Source organism: Anguilla anguilla, chromosome 1 (genome assembly GCF_013347855.1).
Source record: "Anguilla anguilla isolate fAngAng1 chromosome 1, fAngAng1.pri, whole genome shotgun sequence".
NCBI classification, from domain to species: domain Eukaryota; kingdom Metazoa; phylum Chordata; class Actinopteri; order Anguilliformes; family Anguillidae; genus Anguilla; species Anguilla anguilla.
In genome coordinates this window covers 84,353,288-84,373,836 of record NC_049201.1, presented here as the reverse complement: position 1 = coordinate 84,373,836, position 20,549 = coordinate 84,353,288, and the positions used below count along the sequence as shown (strand labels likewise).

Here is a 20,549-nt window from a genome sequence, read left to right as displayed (position 1 = left end):
CCAAAGTCTTCACCCACTTTAATAGACCACATCTACAATATACTGAACAACAAGGGTAGTTCGAGCCACTGCTTACAGTATCTTAATGTGTGTGCACGCACGTGCATGTGTGTTTGTGTGTGTGTGTGTGTGTGTGTGTGTGTGTCTGTGTGAACTTGGCTTTGTGCTGGAAGATGTTTTCCAGTGGGAGCTTGGTGTCCTTGAAATTGAACACAGACCTGACTTGGATTTGCCTTGTGGGAAAATAGGCATTGGATCACTTTTCAATATCTTGAACTGTGACCCAATATTATTCCAGAAAGATGCATCACTGGCTGTGCTGTCTAATCAGTCTGAAGTAGACTGAGAGGCATCTGGCTGCAGGAGGGCAGGGCTTGATGTCAAGGGCAACTTTTAGACATCCTACACCCACGTCCAGTGGTTCAAAAGCTGGAATTGTTCTTAACCAATTGCAGGCATTGATTGGTGGGCTTGGACGTCAATCCTCACCCACTGACATCTAACTCTGGCCCTCCCAGATCCTGCAGTCAGATACACTTAGGTAAACCGGCTCCAACATGTAATATAAACTTAAGAACGTTGATGCTGTCATCCATCTATCAGATATTAGTTACAGCAGGGTAGCTCGACCCTGTTCCTGGTGATCTAGCATCCTGTAGGTTTTCACTCCAACCCTTACAAAGCACACCTCATTCAACAGGAATTGCCTTGAACTGCTAATTACTAGAATCAGGTGCATCAAATTAGTTGAAATGGAAAGCTACAGGAGAGTAGATCTCCAGGAACAGGGTTGGGCAGCCTTGCGTTGCAGTATTGACCAACCTGTAGCTTACTGTATCAGGCATTGGATCTGAAAATCAGTGTTACCTGGTTGTGAATCACATCTGAAATTTAACCAAGCTAGTTGTGATTTTGTGAAATCCTTAATATTCCATATTCATATGTTTTGTTGGACTCGTTTGGCCTTGATCTGAGATTTTTTAAACGAAAGATTTATTTTTAAAATAAAAAACCTTGATTTCAGAAACCCAAAGGATGTTTGAAAGTTTTCATGTTTTCATCATCTCCATTGCTCAGTTTTATCCAAGACAGCTAAAGTTTGAAGCAGGGTTCGAATTACAGGGGGGATGGGGGGGGGTCTGACCCCCCTAATTAAGATTGGACCCCCCCAAAAGAGGTAAAAACAACAAGTCGGGGGTGTCGAAACATTTATATATCCTTCTTACCTGTAATCACAAATATTACAATATATTTCCCATCAGTGGTGTCACTAGGGTTGCACGCAATGGCATCTAAAGTAAAAGGGAAATGTATCATATCGGCGCATACAGTGACTCTAATGAAAGAAAAAGCAAAGGATTTCACCCTTTTGTAAGCAGAGGAACACTGCCACCTTGAGGCGACAGGGTTAACAGACAAGTATTTTGTAAACATAATTAGGTTTATACAATAAATTACTGATGCTCTATTGAGACACAGTCCAGACAGGTTAAACAGCTTGTGTAGCTGTTTTGACTCGAAACGTTTTTTTTTTTTTTGGATTTGACTCGAAATGTTTTGACTCGAAACGCTGAAAAGCGGAGGCAGGGTTTCTGCCGGTGATGGCAGATGATTATCAGCTGAATTACTGCCGCTGTGAAGGTTAAAGAGTGACAGATAAAAAAAAAAAAGAAAAAAAGTCCAGACAAAAAGACAGCCAGATTACACCCACCTGCCTGCCGTGCACTGATCTGCCTTTCATACTTTGACGGGGTGACAATATCTTGTGCTGTGAAACTAACAAAACGATACGAGAAAGTTGCACCTGAACCACATGGGAAAGAGCTATTTTAGATTTGACACGCAACATGTTTAAACCCTCTAGCTGTGCTTTTATACGAGATATACGAGACATTTCATTCTGCGATCCTCGGTAAAGGTCACTACGGAAATTCCCCTAACTGGGAATTGAGCCGGCAACCCCTTGAGCGCTATGTGACAATGGCAAGCCTGCCGACGTGGCTCAGTGTTCTGAAACGCAGCCCAGCAGCCCGGCCGCTGCGCCGCGTCTTGCGCTTGTGATGGGGTTAAAGATGGTGACTGGATGGCAGGGATGGACATAAGAGAATCAGGAACCTGGGCAATGTGTGTGTATAGAGGAAGGAAGCTTGGGCCGTCTGTGTATGAGTGTGCAGGCTTTGGAATCCCCCCTGGTGGGTTTGAGGCTAAAATGAGAACAGGCCGCTTTTGGCCAATCCAGCTCAATTTTTTTTTTTTTTTTTGCGCTGTGTGCACCTTTTTTTTCATCAACCCTATTGTTAAATCTATTTGAAAGCAGCACTTCCCAGCTCTGATACACCCATTCAGCCTCTGACTCAACTTACACTAGCACTATCTGTCTCTGCAGGGCCATCTCCAGTCTCGTAGCATTCTCATGGAACTCCTGTATCTCGTATCTTTACCTCCTGGCGCTTTCATGCAGCACTTGTATTCTCACTTCGACATCGTAATTCTTTTATCGTATCTCTTGTAATCATGCCTCACTTCTAGCTTAAGACTTAGCCACACCTTTACTGGCTTAGCCTTAAAACTTAGCCAAAGCTTTACTCTGTGAACGAGACTTGATGTTCACGGCTATAGATAACTGTTACTTAATGACAAAATTGTAATTTATCTGACCTGTGTTTGTGGTTGTTCCAATGAACATTCAGTATGCACTTATTGTACGTAGCTTTGGATAAAAGTGTCCACCTAATAAAATGTAATGTAATGATGCATCTTGTATCCAGATTGGTTGTTCCTTTGCTGTTCCTGGGGAGTGTAAGTCTCAGGAAACTGGCTTGTCTAACAGAGGTTGCAGGTTCAGATCACCGGAGGGGCACTGCCATAGTAACTTCGTTATTTCTTCGATAAACAATATCTATCAGTATAAATGGACGTTATGTGTTAAAACAGTCTAGCTCTGTACCTCTATAATAATGTCTGAAAAACAAGTCAATATTAAATTCCATCACATTTTGAAAATTAACAACTGAAACAAGCCACTCAGTCTGTGGGAAGGTCAGGTTTTTACCACACCTACATTGCCCATATTTTACAATATTATTGCTTTTGTATCTTAAGTACAGTCGATTTTGATTATGCTTAAGACACAAAAGCAATAATATTTTTTTCCCATTACAGCACTTAAAGGAGGGCTAATGAGGACCATGGCTGAAAGATCATGTTTTCAGCGTGAGCAGAACAAAAATATTTTTCTCCTTGATTGTTAGTCCTCCTCTGACATCTGACACAGAGTTTGTGAAGCATCCCTTTTTCATTTGAATGCACTTCCGACCTTCTAATAATGAGTGGCGGGTGAGAAGGTATCAAGGCTTAGGTGAGGGATTATTCCTCAAGCAACACTACAGTCAGTCATGGCAAAAAAAACCCAAAGCAAAATAAACAAAACACATGCTATGAAAGACAGTCCATGTTCATTGATGACAGAGAGACAGAGAGCAGTACTCAAGTCAACTACTATTCCCTGAAGTCACACTGGCTGATGTGAATTGAAAGACTCAAAGCTATGGTTCTTTGCTTTTTATACACACAGCCAAAAAGGGTGCACTCCTTAAACAAGACCAGGTTAAAACCTAGTATATGGCTGGGCTGAACCGGCCGACGTCACAGACATGCGTGGTGTAACTTTATCACTCAGTCAGTCAGTCACAGACATTCGCGTTTGTAGGGCTGGCCCCACTGTTGCAGTCCAGCCAAAAAAATGTTTTAAAAATAAATAAATAAATAAAAATTCTACCTTCAAAAGTGGATACCACCACACACAAACATTTCAATACAGTTTGCCTTCAGTGGGCTGCTGGAATGTACCGGTCACATGGTACAAGCTCTATCACCCATGGCTTCTTCCACCGTGTGATCCCTGGTAGAATCCACCATGGCACTGTGCTGTGCGTGCCTTCAGACACACTTTATGTGTATTGCTTTTCTTTTGATGTTATTTTTAAAATCACATTTCAGGAAAATTGATGGACAAGTTAACGTGTTCGTGCAACTTATCAGGAATATTTTTGACCAGTTCTCGCTGACAATCTCCACTGTGGACCACTTCTTTTCTTTAGTTACAAGATTGTGAGATTGTGAGAAAAAATAATGGTAATAATAATAATAATAATAATAATAAAAGAAAAGAAAGCGTGTTTGGTCAGAGCACTGGAAAAGAGCCTTCTGATGCTTTGGTAACCACGATAACATCTAATCACAGGTAAATCAGCAGTTATACTTCACAGTTATATTCAAACATACCAGTGAAAATTGTGTGGGTGCTATTGTATCAAGACCTTTAGAATCCCCTGATAAGAAACATGTCTTCATAGCATAACTGCTTCAATAATGTACATTTATGAAACGCAGTCTAGCCCCAGCTTACTAAAAAAAAAAAAAAGTAACTATTAATAGTTTAAAAATATATATTGTATTTTTTAACTTGGGGAAAACAGCTTAGATATTTATATCTATAGATAGAATATAGAATATTCATCTTTTTAATATTTATTGTAAAAACGAACACTCTCCCAAACAGTTGACCTAATTTATGGTGGACTTAAATGTGTGCATGTGGGACTGGTCTATCAGGTGGTTTCCTTGTCTTTATTTCTAGTTCTGGCCACAGTATACAGGCCAACCTACTCACATAAACGGAAAACCACTGGGGTGAAAAAACTGGGGTGAAATTTTGATTAGACCCCCCAATGTATCATTACCATTCACTGGAACTTTACTGAGAAGGTTGGAAAATTTTTTATACTGCAGTATTCTTTTAAAAATGTATGCTTCTGTGGTGTCGTCCATACATCACCTATACCAGGGAAGGAAGTGCACTTATTACTGAGCGAGGTGGCTCTGACTCGTGAAAAGCAAGCCGCAGAGTGCCCATTTGAGTGTCTTTTTTTTAGAGAGCGAGAGAGAGAGAGAGAGAGAGCGAGCGTGCGTGTGTGTGTGTGTGTGCGGGGGGGTGTGTGTGTGTGGGTGGGTCAGTGTGACAACACAATGAGGAAACAGAAACACACAGGCACACTTCCTCTGCCAGATTACTCTGTACCCTGGCAGACATCCCAGCAGCGCACAGCTGACCGGACCGGTGACTCTACCTGAGACGGGAGCAGCTAAGGACCCGGCGAAGAAGCTCCAGTTCTCCTCCGCACTCCCCCGCAGGAAGAGGTCTGAAAACCAAGACCCGCCTCGTCGCGTCTCCCCCAGAGTGGAGAAGAGCCTTCCGCCTCCCTCCCTCCCTCTCGCCTCGCAGCTCACGCTGGCAGAAGGATGACCAGGTCTCTGTGCATCGCAACTCCTTTTGCAGGGCTGTTCGGTGAGTGCACCACCAAGCCATATGAGCAAGCATGAGATGGGGTGTGTGTGTGTGTGTGTGTGTGCGCGCATGCATGTGTGTGTGTGTGCGAGCATGTTTACGTGTATGTGTGCTATGTGTTCACGCAGCGCTCTGGTTGTGCAAACGTTTCATAAACATGTTCCATCTGCATGTGTGACATTTCAACTCAAATTACATACTGTGTGCGTGTTCAGTTGTGCAGTGAGACGAATACTTTTATAAATGTAAATCAGTGCGTTTTTAATTTAACCTCTTCCGGGCCCATTTCAATACCAACACATGAGTGCAGCTGTGTTTTGTTGTAATCCAACTGTCAAAACATATGGCCAAGACCTATACACCATATTGACTGCAATATATATTTTTTTGTGATGCATTGAACTGTTGAAATTGACCAACACACGTTCAGCCCATACCACACAAAATTTTTTGTTGCCATCCTCCGAGTTACCCACCAGTATTTGTGAATAATGTAAAGCAGTGGAACATTGGGGCTCGAGTTCCTTTTAACACTGACAGTCTCAAAAACAGTTAATTGTACATTAGCACTGCTGATTTCATGATGGCTCAAATTTAAAGTGTTAAAAAGGACAAAACAAACCCGTAACTGACCACTTACAACTATACTAAAACTCCGATATACGAATTGTTATATTTCTTAAAGGAAAATAAAATAACATGCGACTATCACACAGTTTTTATGAATTTTCTATATATTTTCCAAACCCATTTGCGTCATGAAAAGTGACAATTTCTTGTGTACCTTCCAGGCATTTTTTTTATATTTCTAATATACTTGTAATATATTTCTCCCCACACCCAAACACGCAGAGCTAAACAAAAAGGCCATTGCACACATTGCAAGCTCAACAGAACAGGACATCACATACCCACTCAATCACCACCTTACCCTACAGCCCTCCGGGTGCAGGTACAGAGCACTGAGGTGCAGAAGGGCTCGCGTTGGGAAAAGCCTGATCTCCACAGCCATAGCCGCTTTGCACAATAGGCCTCGCTGATCAGGCCTAAGTGTGTACTGCTGTCTGTCATTGTATGTTGTTACTGTGTGCTGTTTGTATGTACTGTTGTCTGATGGGCACAGTGCTGTGGAAAGGAATTTCCCCTTGGGGACAATAAAGTCTAAAGTCTACTTCTTTTCCACATATTCTAGGTGAGTAATATATTTTGTTTACATTTAAAAAAAAAAATGAAGTATAAGTTGTATAAGTACCTGGCCAGGCTGTTAGCACAAGAAGAGAAGTGATCCGTCTCCTTTTGACACGTGTGGCTTTCAGTAGATTAAAAAACCCCCCAAAAAAACAACTGAATCCCTGTAAAAGAGGAAGTGAATGATTTAGATTCTCGTGTGAATGACTTCCCCATGGAACACCCAGTGATAAACACGTGCATTGGCAGGGGCCCAACATGGGGCCCAACATGTGCGTGGGCCCCCAGCTGACAAGAACCAAACCTCCCCATCCCAAAACTTTGGTCCCCACTCCCCATTTCCACAGATGCCTTGCCTGGACCAAACCCCGCCACCCCAAAACCTTTCTCCTCCCCGTTTCCACAGATACCTGGCCAGGCCAAACCCCAACACCCCAAAACCTTGGTCCCCTCCCCCTGTTTTCACAGGTGCCCGGCTGTCTTGGCTGTTGGTCTGTGTGAACGATCTTAGTCTAAAATTCCAGACTTCTCTAAAATGTGCCATTTCTGTGACCCACCAATGGGCGGGGATGCTTGCCTCTGTCTGACTGACTGACCCAGGCAAAACTCATGTCCTAGGTGAGCGCATATCAGGGGTGTTCAGTCTCACCCGAAAAAGATCCGTGTGGGTGCAGGTTATTGTCTCAGCCCAACACTACCCCACCGGATTCAAATAATGAACTACACCCTGAGCCGACCAGAGGAGGATGGGTTTCCCCCCTTGAGCCTGGTTCCTTCCGAGGTTTCTTCCCATCTGCCACAGGGAGTTTTTCCTTGCCACTGTTGCCTTAGGCTTGCTCCTGTGGGGGGTTTAGGCCAGGGTTGCCTGTGAAGCGTATTGTGACGACTGCTGTGAAGTACGCTACACAAATAAAATTTGATTGATTGCTTGATTGATCTATTGATAATCACAGTCTTCAGTGATGAGCAGAATCAGGTGTCTTACTGTAGCGCTGGGTTAATGCAACACCCTGTACCCACACCGGCCATTTTCCGATAGCACTGCACACCGGAGACAGGAAGAACACTGCGTAGGGAGTGCCGTTGGAAGGAACTATGCGTCAGATCTATATTCGTATCTGCTGAAGCAGAGGACGCACAGTCAAGTGTCCTCATGGAAAACATGCTGATTTACTCGGCTAGAAATAGCGGTACAAAATAAGTAATTGTACCTTACTGAACCCGTGTTCAGCAGTTGTCTACGACCACGAAATGCACTTTTTTGTACGTCGCTTTGGATAAAAGCGTCTGCCAAATGAATGTAATGTAATGTAAATGAGTGTGTGTATGTGTGTGTGTGTGTGTGAGTATGTGTGTGTGTGTGTGTGTGTGTGAGAGAGTGTGTGTGAGTATGTGTGTGAGTGGGCATGTGTGCGTGTGTGTGTACGTGTGAGAGAGAGTGTGTGTGTGTGTGCTGGATTATTTCATGGTCGTCGCGTTGGCACGTCGCGTTGGTTTGTTCCTTATGAAGCTCTCGCCTGCGGTGAGGTTGGAACTCTGGCCCCTCGCTGACCCGAAGGCTCCCGGAGGTGAAGGTCTTACCAGTCAAACTGAAGGGCGTAATCGCCCCTTAGCTGAGGGCATTTTGAGCCCGAGGGTGATGGTGTCAGAGAGGGTCGTCATGGTAACCCGCTAGAAGGCCCCTTCTCTCGCTTCACTGCCGCTCGCCGTGGCTGCTGGCGAAGTGGCCGAGCTGCACCCACTACACTTACATACGCTAAAATCAAGACTCTCAATATATGCGAAAATAAACAAATTACCCATTTCTACTATATATATATATATACACACAGTATACAGTACTGTGCAAAAGTCTTAGGCATCCTAGATTTTTAAATATAATATATAGTATATATTTGGTCTTAGATTTAGTATTTTTTGTTCTTATTCATTAGTGTGTCAGTAGAAAAGAGCAAATTTGAGATTTAAAAACATCAATTTTCCAAAAAATGAAATTTTACAGATACATTTTTGTATTTTGTTAAATAAAGTTATATTTTAAGTAATAGACTACGTTTCAGATAAAAACTTGATCAAGGGTCTGTGGGATTACCTGGAGAGCCAGAAGCAAGCGAAACAGCCAAAATCTGCAGAAGAAATGTGGCAAGTTCTTCAAAATGTTTGGAACAACCTAACAGCCGATTTTCTTATAATACTACCAGACAGTGTACCTAATAGAATTGATGTAGTTTTAAAGGGGAAGGGTGGTCACACCAAACATTGATTTTATTTAGTTTTTAACTATTTACTGCTCTTTATATTATTTTTTCGATATTTATAACCTTTCATTTCATTATTTTTGAAAGCATCTTTTTTTTACAAGTGGCTTTTGCACAGTCCTGTATATAGGAATGACAGGAAATGCGCTGGACAAGCATTTACAGGTAAAACTTTTAATGGCCAAAGTCATGTGTTTCCTCAGGAACCAGACCAGAGCAAATGCTGCTTTGTGGTCTGCCATTCATCCGGTCCCCACCAAGCCATACCGCGAGCAAATGTCACTGTTAAGGAGGTTTATTTTAAGTTTCATTTTCATTTATGAACATCGGGTCGGCCTCAGCTTGCGCCAGTAAAGTAAAGGTAAAATAATGAGACATAGCCAGTTTATTTCCACTGCCTCCTATTGTTTGTGAGAGAGTTTGCTAGAGGTGTTCTGCCTGATTACAGTCAAATTTACCGTCTTGCTTTCTTCATATTTATTTCAAATCTTAATTTTTTTTCAGGTCCTGTGGTGGGGCAACAGGGTGCGTACGCATTTTTCTAAAAATGTTACAAAGATCGTGCAACTTGCATGCCACATGGAAAATACTCAAGGAAATCGGTCCAATCACTTGTGAGGATCTTTGCCCTCAAACAGGGCTATTTACATGGTGATCCAGGAGTCAAAGGCAGCTTGCTATGAATGCACTTCTGGCCATTTAATCATTGAGAAGAAAATAAGATGTATTCAGATTAATAAAAACCATCGAAGTCTGCTTATACCGTGTAAGGGTCTCTCTCACTCCAGCCACACCCCTTTGAAAAGCAGGTTTTTCTCAATGTTTTTTTTTTTTTTTAATTCAGCAGTCAGTGTTCTAGAACTCCATTGCTTTCAATCACCAGTTGTGATTGTTACATCAACGTTAGAATGTTCAGTTAAGAACATTCTAATCACGTGTTTGTGATCTTAGACCTTAAAGGGTCAAGAGGGAATCTGTTACGTTTACACACAGCACATTTCATTGCTAATTCAATGCAGTCAGACATCATAAAAATGTGAATTTATATCTCTAGATAGCTTTTCTTTCTAAGCTTTATTCATTTATAAAAGATACTGCCATAGAGATAAGAAAACTGTGATGTCACTTTGCTGGTAGAAAACCTATAAGAGCTCCTCCAACCACAGAGTACATTTGTGACCACCAATAGAACAATAGCAACAGTGATTCGTGGATTCAACTGGCTGTATACATAGAGGGCTCCAAAACTGGTAGCCAGAAAACATCAACCTATCACAATTGACATTGGCCCTACTAACAATATACTCTGAGATTGGTGGATTTCCTCTGGGTTTTCTTAAGATCATGCCATGATCGTCCCACTCCTATTGTAAGCCAAAATACTTTAATAAAAAAAAATGAATCGAATGGATGAGCAAGATGGCCTCCTACCCAACGTGAGGGCAGAAATAGCGGAGAGTTTACCTGATGAAAGCTCTATGCTTGTGTCTCGGACTCCTGGTGCTTTCTTGGAACGAGGCAGTAAGAATAGGATGTTAGTTAGTTTGTGTGCATTACACATTAGAGTGGGGTTTGTAATGTTTTATTTATGCCCGGTTCCCTCTCTTTCCACATTTTCTTTTTGCAGACTGCCGATCTTGCATACACCTGGAAATAGGCACTGTGGTGGGCATCATCGTGGCTGACATTGTCCTAACCCTCCTCATTGCACTCTCTGTGTTTTTCTTTGTGTCCCGTCTGAGGAAGAGGAATCGTCTGGAAGCCCTGGAAAGTGAGTAACACAACACACACGTGCGCGCGCGCACACACGCGCACGCACACAGACACATGCACACACGCGGGCGCCTGCGCATACACACACACACATTGTTTTTTTTTCCTCCATAATTTTAAGCCCTTGGGCTCCCTGTTCTCTGCTCCTTGTGATCTTGCCCAATGTGTTCCAAGTAAGCCCAGCCGTCCTCATTTCTGAACCCATTACCTGCCAGTGTGTGTGTGTGTGTGTGTGTGAAACTAGCCCGGTGTGGACTCATTCAGATATTTGAACCTTTCGTCAAGAAAAAAACATTTATAATGATTCATGGGAGAGAAAATGCATGCATAGAACAAGCGTGTCTTTTCAATGTGATTTGCTTCCGCGAGGTGATTTTTGCATGAGCCTGCACAGCCGTGTCTGTCGCGAAGATGAACCGGTTTTTAAAGCGAATGATGAGCAACGCCTGAATCAGCAAGCATTTACATGACCACTCCTCCTTCCTCTCTTGTCTCCCAACGCCCGTCTTTGCCAGTTAAAGGGAAAACGCAGACAGTGTCTATGAGAAAGAAGCCAGAAACAGAGTCTCCCTATCAGGTATAGTCACCTCCCTGATGACCTCACATCACAGATTTAACGGTTAACTTCCAGCATGTGTTTGCCTGGGGGGGGGGGGGGGGGGGGGGGGAATCATGCATTTTGGCTACAGGCACTCAGAGTTAAAAAGCCCTCCTTTTGACATGTGTGTGTGTTTTGTGTTTGTTTGCATGTTTGTTTTGTGTGTGTATATGTGTGCACATCTGTGTGTGTTTTGTGTTGTGTTTGTTTGTGTTTATGTACGTGTGTTTTATGTGTGTATGTACATGTGTATTTTGTATGTGTGTGTGTGTGTGGTCGTGCGTGTGTGTGTGTGCGCGTGCGTGTGGTTGTGCCTAATAGGAGCTTCAGGGGGTGCAGGAGGATGTCTACAACGACCTGAGACAGTTCCAAAAATGAGGCACCCTTCAGACTGACAGTCACAGGACCCTGAAGCTCCCCTGATTGGCCCCTCCTTCACCTGGCATGGCTGCATGTGATGCACGCACACTCCAGCTGTCTGACACTGTCTGCCAACACTGGGCACGTGCAGCCTTCGCAAAGTATTGTAATATGTGTGCCGTGGTGAACCTATGAGCCTATAAGGTATGTTCTCAGACCAGATGTTTCATAAGCTCCAGTGAGGTCTGATTTAACCCCCGGAAGAGTAGGTCCTTTAGAATGTTTTTTTTCTTCTTCTGAATTCTAAGTCGATGTTCTAGAATGCAATTGCTTTCAATTGTCAGTAGTGATCGTTACATCAGCATTAGAATGTTCAGTACATATTTGTGATTTTCACCTTAAAGGGTTAAATATATAAAAATTAAACTTAGTGATTACTGTTCACTGTCATTGCATAAAACCTAATAAATTTAATAGGAAATTTAATAAGAGAGAAATTCAAATTAATTATCACAGGAAATGTAATATACTTATTTTATTATCTTGCAAAGTACTCATTACAATCTTTGTACTTTAATTCACATTTTTATATATGCTTATATGTTTCATTATAAAAGATAGCAATAACTTCTTTAAATTAAGTTTAATAGCTGTATAGATTTATATAAACTTATTACATGTTGTTTATTTATTGTCTCTTCATCTGATTGCATCAACTAATCTTGATGTAATAAATATAATAAAATATGTTTATGAAACCATTTTTCCTTGACATGTTTGGGGGCAAGTGTAAACCTGAGATCCTGAGATTTTTGCCTTGGTTCCTATTCCTTTGTGAAATGGTCTGATTTTCATGAACCGGGGGGGGGGTATGCACTAAGGGCCCACTCCTTCCTTGAGACACGCATAGGTGTAATGAGCCCAAGAGTATTCTGTCCCATGGACCGGCTGTCATCAAATTGCTCTTCTTTAATGTCCTTGGTCTTGGCAACGATAAGGGCACTGTTACTGCTGAAGCATTCCATATCTTCTTAGGATCATGGCCTGGCAGAACTTGTCACTGGGTACAATACTCATGATAAAGGGGTCACATACAGAGCCATCACTAAATTTGCCACCAGTGCAGCAGTAGAGGACTTGAATGGGCTGTGTGGAAGAGATGACTAATGGTGTATTCTTACCCATTGGAAGCGCTTTCCACTGACCAGCGCTGAGATCAATGACCTGAGATTTGGCACCAAACTGGTAAGTGACATCAGTGGGCTTGGAAGCAAAGACATACACAGAGTCCTCCAGAACGTGATACTCTAGAGGTGGGACAATGCAGGATGTGCCCCAATGCTCTACAGGCAACAGCTGTTCGAAAGTATGCAGACCTCACATGCACAAGTAGTTTGATTCCCCACTAGGACACTGCCAGCGTACCCTTGTGCAAGGTACCAAAGCTGCATTGCTTCAGTGTAAATCAATTGGATAAGGTGTGAATGCAAAAAGTTGTATAAGTGCGTCTTCTAAAAATTCTAAACAAAGTCATGGTTGCAAGATTTGTCTCTGATCGCAAAAAGTGCGTCTCCAACTGTCCTTCATTCAGAGGCAGATACCACCGCGTTGGGCTTTTCAGAGTCGTCCTCTCTACACGTGAGTACATCTGTGAGGACAGCCATGACTGATGAATCCCGTAGCACACTGGTTATCATGTCAGAAACAAAACGCACCTGGGATTGATCATAATTCTTGCGCTCCTCACGCCATAAAAATCCTATGTGCTGGTGGAAATACACTTCTCTCTAATGCACGGCTATGGCTTGAATTTTGGTTTTGGGCGAAGAATAGGTGAATCATTCATGGTATGCTGTACTGATTTGTTTTGGCTACAGCTAAACACAAAAGCCACAAACCCTGCCTCCTTTTAGATTCACCATTTTTAAAAAATTTCATATCTGCATTCCCAGCTTCCTCATCCAACAGAAAAAAAGGGGAAAAAATGAAATAGAAGAACATATCCTTCTGAGACTGGAACTGAACAGTCCAGGTTCAGGAAGGAAAAGTCTTCTCCAGGACTTTGTTCCAATCACCTGGATTTGCTAATTAGCACAATTCTTCAGCCGTGAGGTAGAGTTACTGCCATTAAACCAGTCGGTTTACGTCAAAAACATCTTTCAACATTGTATTTACAAATTTTAAGTAATTTTTCTAAACCATGAAACCATGTCCTATTAGGGCATTTCTTTACATATAGCTCATTTAGCAATCTCATAAAGCGGATCATTATGAAAATGTGAAAAAAGCTAGCGGCTAGTTCGGCTTTTCGTCTGTGGGCAAAATTTGGTTGTACGAAGCTACATCATTTGTCTTTTCTGAACCGAAATGGAAATATTTGCCAAGGGAAGTGCAGTATGCTCTCTCAAAATGTCTAAGAGGTTTGGAAGTATGAAATGAAGCATAAAAATGTAGACGTGGTAAACATATACCTTCATCACATGGAAGAACAAAAGAAATTGAGAAGAGAACAGATAATGGACGGGAAGATAGACTGTATACCTGCACTGAGGCCTATGGTGGATTGCAAATCCAGCTGGAGCAGGCACTAGTTCAGCAAAGGGGGATTCACTCTTAGATTAGGTCACAGTAAAATATTTAATATAGGGGCACAGTAACAGCCTTCCGCTGCCAGGAATGTAGTTAAAATGTCATGCCTGTGTAGCCCACCTCTGCATTAGACTGAGTTAGCGCGGAGTAGCGCACATTCCTGACGTGCTGTTATTTACGTGAAATGTTGTGAACAGCTACACCTGCATTCTTGCACCTGCTTAAAATGAGCACAGGCAGTAATCATGCAAACAACATGCCGTTGCGCCAACTCTGTTGCCACGCACGGTCTACTTAATGCAAAAGGTGAAATATGACGGTACCCCTTTAAATGCAACTAGGTTTGGTGGAGGGTGGAGTTCTGAGCGGAGGGACAGAAAACTAAATGCTGCGTTTGAGTTCGATCAGATGTCAGACGGAGCTATTCCAAAATAGGATGTGTTCATGGTGCACTGTGATTAGCAGGCATAGAGACAGGAGACATCATTCATAGAGACGGGTGACATTTTTCCAGATGAGGAAGAGGGGGGGGAGTTAGGGGAAAGAAGGAGGGGACAATACATAGCTTGGGGTTGGAATATTTAAAGAATATTTTGCCCAGGTGAGGAACAAGAGTGTAAAGCAGGGAAGGCCAGGTGAGTGGTGGTCACGATGACTTCAGGGACATGGGGCCAGAAGAGATGCATTTGTGTAAATGTTTACAAATATTTACAGAATCTACTTAATAAATCTTGTTTCTCTCTGGTGATTTTTAATAGTGTTTCTTTTCTTTTAAGGCAAGTTTTACTTTATCAAATTAAAGCATTACCTTCACTGGCATACTTTTTTTTTTTTTTCTTACTTGTCAGCTTTGGACATTGCACAATATTGGAGATGAAATGACAGTATTTCATTACAATATGCACTTGCACTTGGAAATTGAGCTCTTGGACTCATTTTACCTGGATTACTTGAATCAAGTACTAATCATGCAAACCCTGTATTGTGAACCTGCTATGCATTTAAAGCACACACCAAAGAAAAATCTACAGTAGTTGATAAAATACGTATGGAGTTGTACACTCAATGGTAGAGTTGTACACTGAATGTCAAATAAAGATCAAGCAAACATTTGTTCATCAATATACCTGATATCAAGCAACCATAGTAATCCTGAAACCACACTTATTCTGGACAGATACATTTGACATCTTGCAAGGTTCTGATATCCTAACCAATGACAAGCATTCACACTCTTCTTCCTCTCATTTATTCATAGAAAATGGCAAACAGTATATGGATATTTATTCTATTGGCAGTATTAGCTGGTAAGTAAAAATCTCTTTTTCGTCAGTGCATTTAACTGTCAGAAAGATTACTTGCACTGCTTTGATATCGAGATATATCTCTAAGGTTAAATAAATCTGTGGATATAAAATGGTGGGCTTGTCATAGAATGTGCATCAATAAAAAAGGTAGGCAAGCTCGAGTGTTGGTCATTCACTCAACTGTTCAAAATGTTTTCTGAGCTTGTACCGACTCAAACTTCATCTGCACTTTTATTATATTGAAAATGATTATGTTTTAAAAATCTTTTTTTCTTCTTTCTTTTTCCAGGGCCATATGAATGTTCTTCCAAAGGTATGTTACCACACATTTTTTTACCTCATTACTGGTCAGTCTGCAGTCCATTCATGAATTTGGGCAGATAAAGTTGAGGCCTCATGCTTTTACAACTGAAGACTTGTATTGCATTCTTCACCAACACGATGACATGCAGATTGACAACTCAAGTGTACCTAGAAACTTCACTGGGAATTGTCGGAAGCCGTTCGCTGTTGTACTGTACGTTTCGAGCGCAGGGTACATCTGCATAAACAATCAGCATGCTAAAGTGAATGTTTAATACCTGTACATCACATATTAAAAACCTTGACTTTCAATAGCAACGTTGCTGAGTAATCTGGCTGAGCACACCTGCACTATATGATGTAAGATGAACTGCAGTGCTGTTTCCATGGAGTCCATAGAGACGCTGCGCTGTTTTACACTGAAACGGCTTCTTTCTCACAGTGATGGTGTAATAACATGTCATGTAGTGTGTTTTGTGCTATTTATGTAGCATTTGAGTGGGAGACATGGGGTTGTGTCACGATGGCCTATAGCAGACACAGCATATTTTGTGCGTTTTATACACATAACTTACCGATACCTAGCAGACGTGTTGGCTTTATCAATTTTAGACGCAATTTATTGGTTAAAACAAATATGCATAAAATATATATCAGAATATATCTAAATATAACTGCCAATGCCAACATATCTAAGACAACATTTTGGTAAATGTATTGTGATCATATTTTATCATTATGGTACTTTTGAAGCATAACATAATGTTGCTATGCACTACTTTGAAGAAATTGCTGTTAGGGTTAAAGATAGAATTGTCTCATTCTGTTTTAAGGTATGAAACCCAAATGTGTGAGAGAATATACATATCATAGTCATATTAAATAAACGTGTCAATGGCCAGGCTGAATACAGAAGGTTACAATGAATTAACATCACTTGTATGGATATGCACAAATACCGGCCATGTACAATATAAGTATGCGGTTCATTTTTCTCTTCTAATACTGACATCTTGTGCCAGTTTTGTGTAACTGCATTGATTATGGAATATATTTTCGAATGAAATTAACCCTAGTTTGTTTATCATATTTTGTATTTACAGTGTATTTATTGTATTTATGCTATATTTCTGAAAAAATAATATTACAACACTGTAGCTTCAAATAAATGACTTAGATCTCAAAGATAAACTAGTTCTAGTATGCTTTAAGATATTGATGACAAATCTGTGTACATTATTGTAATTGTGTATGGATATTACAGAAGTTAGCATACAATATTACTAGGTTATAGTCTGCATTTGGTTATTAGTCACACGGAACTCAGGTCACACGCATTGTGATTTTCTAACTGTATCTTTCACTTTTCACAAAAGTCAGACAGTGATCATCAGGAAGGGCCCAAATTTGACTATGTTTTCATTGTATATTTTTCAATCGGCAACTATAGCTACTTAAGCTAACTAAGGCTACAGTAATGCATATGAATGCAGTACACTGATGCATTTGCCGTACGCTGCTGCCAACTGTGTGTTGATTATAACATTAAGTAGAGAGGATATATTAACAATTCAACTTTGAATAGAATGTTTCATTTTATCTGGAATGTTAGCCAGAATGCATTTCATAAAGAGTGAAATAATTACTTTTTGTAAATAATCATAAATAATTTAGTTTCCCTTTGTCTAATATTACAGTTTGTCAAAAGATCTGAAATCATTCAATGTGACAAATGTGCAATAAAAGAGGACATCAGGAAGGGCAACTACTTTTTCACAGCACTATTTATTTCCATATTTATTTATTTCTTGATTAATTCATTATTCACATTCAGGCATAGCAATCAAGCCCAGAGGGCTAGAGCAGGAGGTTGGCACAGGCAGGCGTGGAGCGAGATGCGCTGTTCCAAGATAAGATATCTGATCGACCACAACGATGGTTTGTGGCCCAAACTTGAGCTGTGCGCCATAAAAGAGTAGCCAGTTAAGATGCACTCGTACATCTAAGCAAACTTTACTCGATGGATGAAGGCTTGCTTCCCTCCCTGAGATCTCAGACGCACCATGCCATGCTCTGCCATTCGACAGTGAGCTGTTCGACGAGCTGTTCTCTCAAGTGATCAATGGAACTAATAATAATAATAATAATAATACGGTATGCAGTATGGTGGTGCAGTGGGTAGCACTGTTGCCTCACAGCAAGAAGGTTGTGGGTTCGAATCTGGGCTTGGGGCCTTTCTGTGTGGAGTTTGCATGTTCTCCCCGTGTCCGCTTGGGTTTCCTCCAGGTACTCCGGTTTCCTCCCACAGTCCAAAGACATGCAGGTTAGGCTAATTGGAGACCCTAAATTGCCCATAGGGATGAGTGTGTGAGTGAATGGTGTGTGTCCGTGCGATAGATCGGCAGCCTGTCCAGGGTGTATTCCTGCCTCTCGCCCAATGCATGCTGGGATAGGCTCCAGCACCCCCTGCGACCCTGCTCAGGATAGGCGGGTATAGATAGGGGATGGATAATAATAACACCAGTGCGAGTATGACACGAAACCACCTTTTTCCTGGGTGGATTTAAAATAATACTGTGCCTGACAAGCAAATGACTGAGATCCAGTCACACCCATGCAAAGCGAGCAGAGAGGAATATAGCAGCCTTGACAGTAGCACACCTCCAGCACATTTACTCTTTTGGGGTCAAAAATAGAAATATTGAACTGTTAGTCATGTATCGTGTGCTATAAGTTCCATACAGGCAATTTTCTGCGCAAGGCCCGTTGTTCTGAACTTGACCCCACGTGCACAAGACAAGCATTCACTTATCTTTGTATTTTACCGGGAAAAATCTTTGGAGCTGACACATGAAAGCAGTTATAAAAACAGTTTCACGATGACAGGCCACATAAACGAGTGACGAAAATTTCTAATGGTTAAGGAGAAAAGCGCTCGTCAGTGACAGTATTGAGAATTAAACATTTTAGCCTACATCAGAGAACGGTGCATAGTAATTAAAATTCAACTTCCAAGCCCAAGTTGGAGGGTGCAGGGAGGAGGTATTTTAAATTCCAGTGAAATAGATAACTCAAGCAAGAAGGAATGTTTCCAACGATAACTTTATAATTGAAGCGATACAAGTGAATAGACGTATGTGGATTTATTGAAGTTAAGCCAAACTACTCATACAGAAGACATTGGTCGGTCAGTGATTTTACATTTCTGATGACAGGCAATGCACAATGATACACTCTGTCCAAGGCCTGTAAAGAAGCCAAGAGTGTGTATCTCCAATTGGTATTGGAGGGAAAAGAAAGAGAGGTGGTATTCGGACAAAGAGGTTTGGAAAAAAAATATTTTACGGCAAAAATTAGTTGGTAGTTCCTGTAGATATCTACACCACAAAATTATTATTATTATTTTTTAAGAAGAAAAAAAAAAAGAAATCAATTACTACGGCCACTGCACAAAATTCAATGTATTTGAACTACCAGCAACATATGATGAATCTAAATGTAGTTAAACCAGTTCAGTTGGTGAAAGCTGACTCACTGACTTGCTTACCAGAGAACCAGCACAGACACAGGAGTTTACCCACGCATACTAACTAGCTAGCTAACAAACCCGTGAAGGGGAACTGATTCTGTTTTTAACTCTCCGCCCCAAAATTCGCGGTACGCCTGGAGGAAGCGAGGGAAATGAGTGTCTTTTTAGAAGCGTATATATTTCAAATGCGTATCTGTTTCCGGTGTGTTTGTTGGTTAAAGTTGTATGGGAAATCGTCAGTATACATCAAAACAAAAACAATCCGTAATCTCAACAGGTTTACATTTTAAAAATGGAAACCTTACATTTGAATATTAATCATTGTGACGGGTTTATATGCATTTTAACGCGTGCACAAGTTAATTTGTTTCTCCAGTACGCTATGTTAAATCGGGGTTATACTCACGGTGAATCATTTCTGCTGCATTTAGGCCAAGGGTGTTCTTCTTCTGTGGGATTTGTTGGCGGAGGCCAACACCGCGGGGGTTGCACTGATCATGTTGGTTTTGTGCCTTGTGGGTAGTGTAGTTCACAGCGATTAATTGCAGAGGGGGTTTTAATGTTCTATGTAATTGTGACGTATGACAATACAGTAGGTTAAGCATATTTGCTGAATGTGTGTTTGTGTATTTTCACGTTTTATAGGCTACGTGGGATAGCAAATTACACGTTTTATGATTTCTGTTTCATTAATTGAGTTTAATGGTAAGAATGGAATGGTATGGTCTGAGGGGGGTTAACTTATTTCAGGCCTCCATTTGGGTCAGTTGAGAGAGCTTGTACTTGAGTGAAGAGCCTACTTAATCCTACCAAAGGAAACGTTTGGGTAGTGATGGCCTGGTTTTTTTTATTTTGCTTATTTAATTTTGTCATTATTTTGCTTGTTGTTTTTTTTTTCTTCTGCACTTTAAGAAAATAATTTTCACCATTCACCCTATTTCTCCTGTTTGACTGCTGGTCATCTTCACAAAACCTATCAACAGAAACCAAAGATTGGTAATGCTAACCCTAGCTAAACATGCCTTTGAACCCATAAGGATAAAACTGTACTAGACACTCCAGAATGCAAAAAAAAAAAGAAAAAAAGAAAAAAAAAGAAAACAGTTTAGCACGCAATCAGACCAGAGTGTTTTTTCACTCTTTCAGCTCTGTAAAATAAACATCTATAGTTAGCAGCTAATGTTAGCAGTTTTTTTTGTAAAGCAACACACAAAACATGTCCTTGCACTAGAAAAATATTAAAAGTACCTGACTAGCTAGCAACAATAACTCCAAATGAATTTTTAAAAGTGTGTGC

General features: G+C 41.1%; 1 protein-coding gene across 2 annotated transcripts; it reads left to right on the top strand.

The window, feature by feature from the left end:
- Positions 1-5,013: 5,013 nt before the first annotated feature.
- tyrobp (transmembrane immune signaling adaptor TYROBP) lies at positions 5,014-11,720 on the top strand. Of its 2 annotated transcripts, XM_035380274.1 has the most exons (5): positions 5,019-5,347; positions 9,298-9,318; positions 10,421-10,564; positions 11,082-11,143; positions 11,486-11,720. In XM_035380274.1, exons 1-5 carry the CDS (start codon positions 5,302-5,304, stop codon positions 11,540-11,542), a joined length of 330 nt encoding a protein of 109 aa, XP_035236165.1. In that variant the 5' UTR covers positions 5,019-5,301; the 3' UTR covers positions 11,543-11,720. The 2 variants fall into 2 exon arrangements, with proteins under 2 accessions (XP_035236172.1, XP_035236165.1); XM_035380281.1 differs by lacking the exon at positions 9,298-9,318 and having other exon boundaries at positions 5,014-5,347.
- Positions 11,721-20,549: the final 8,829 nt, after the last annotated feature.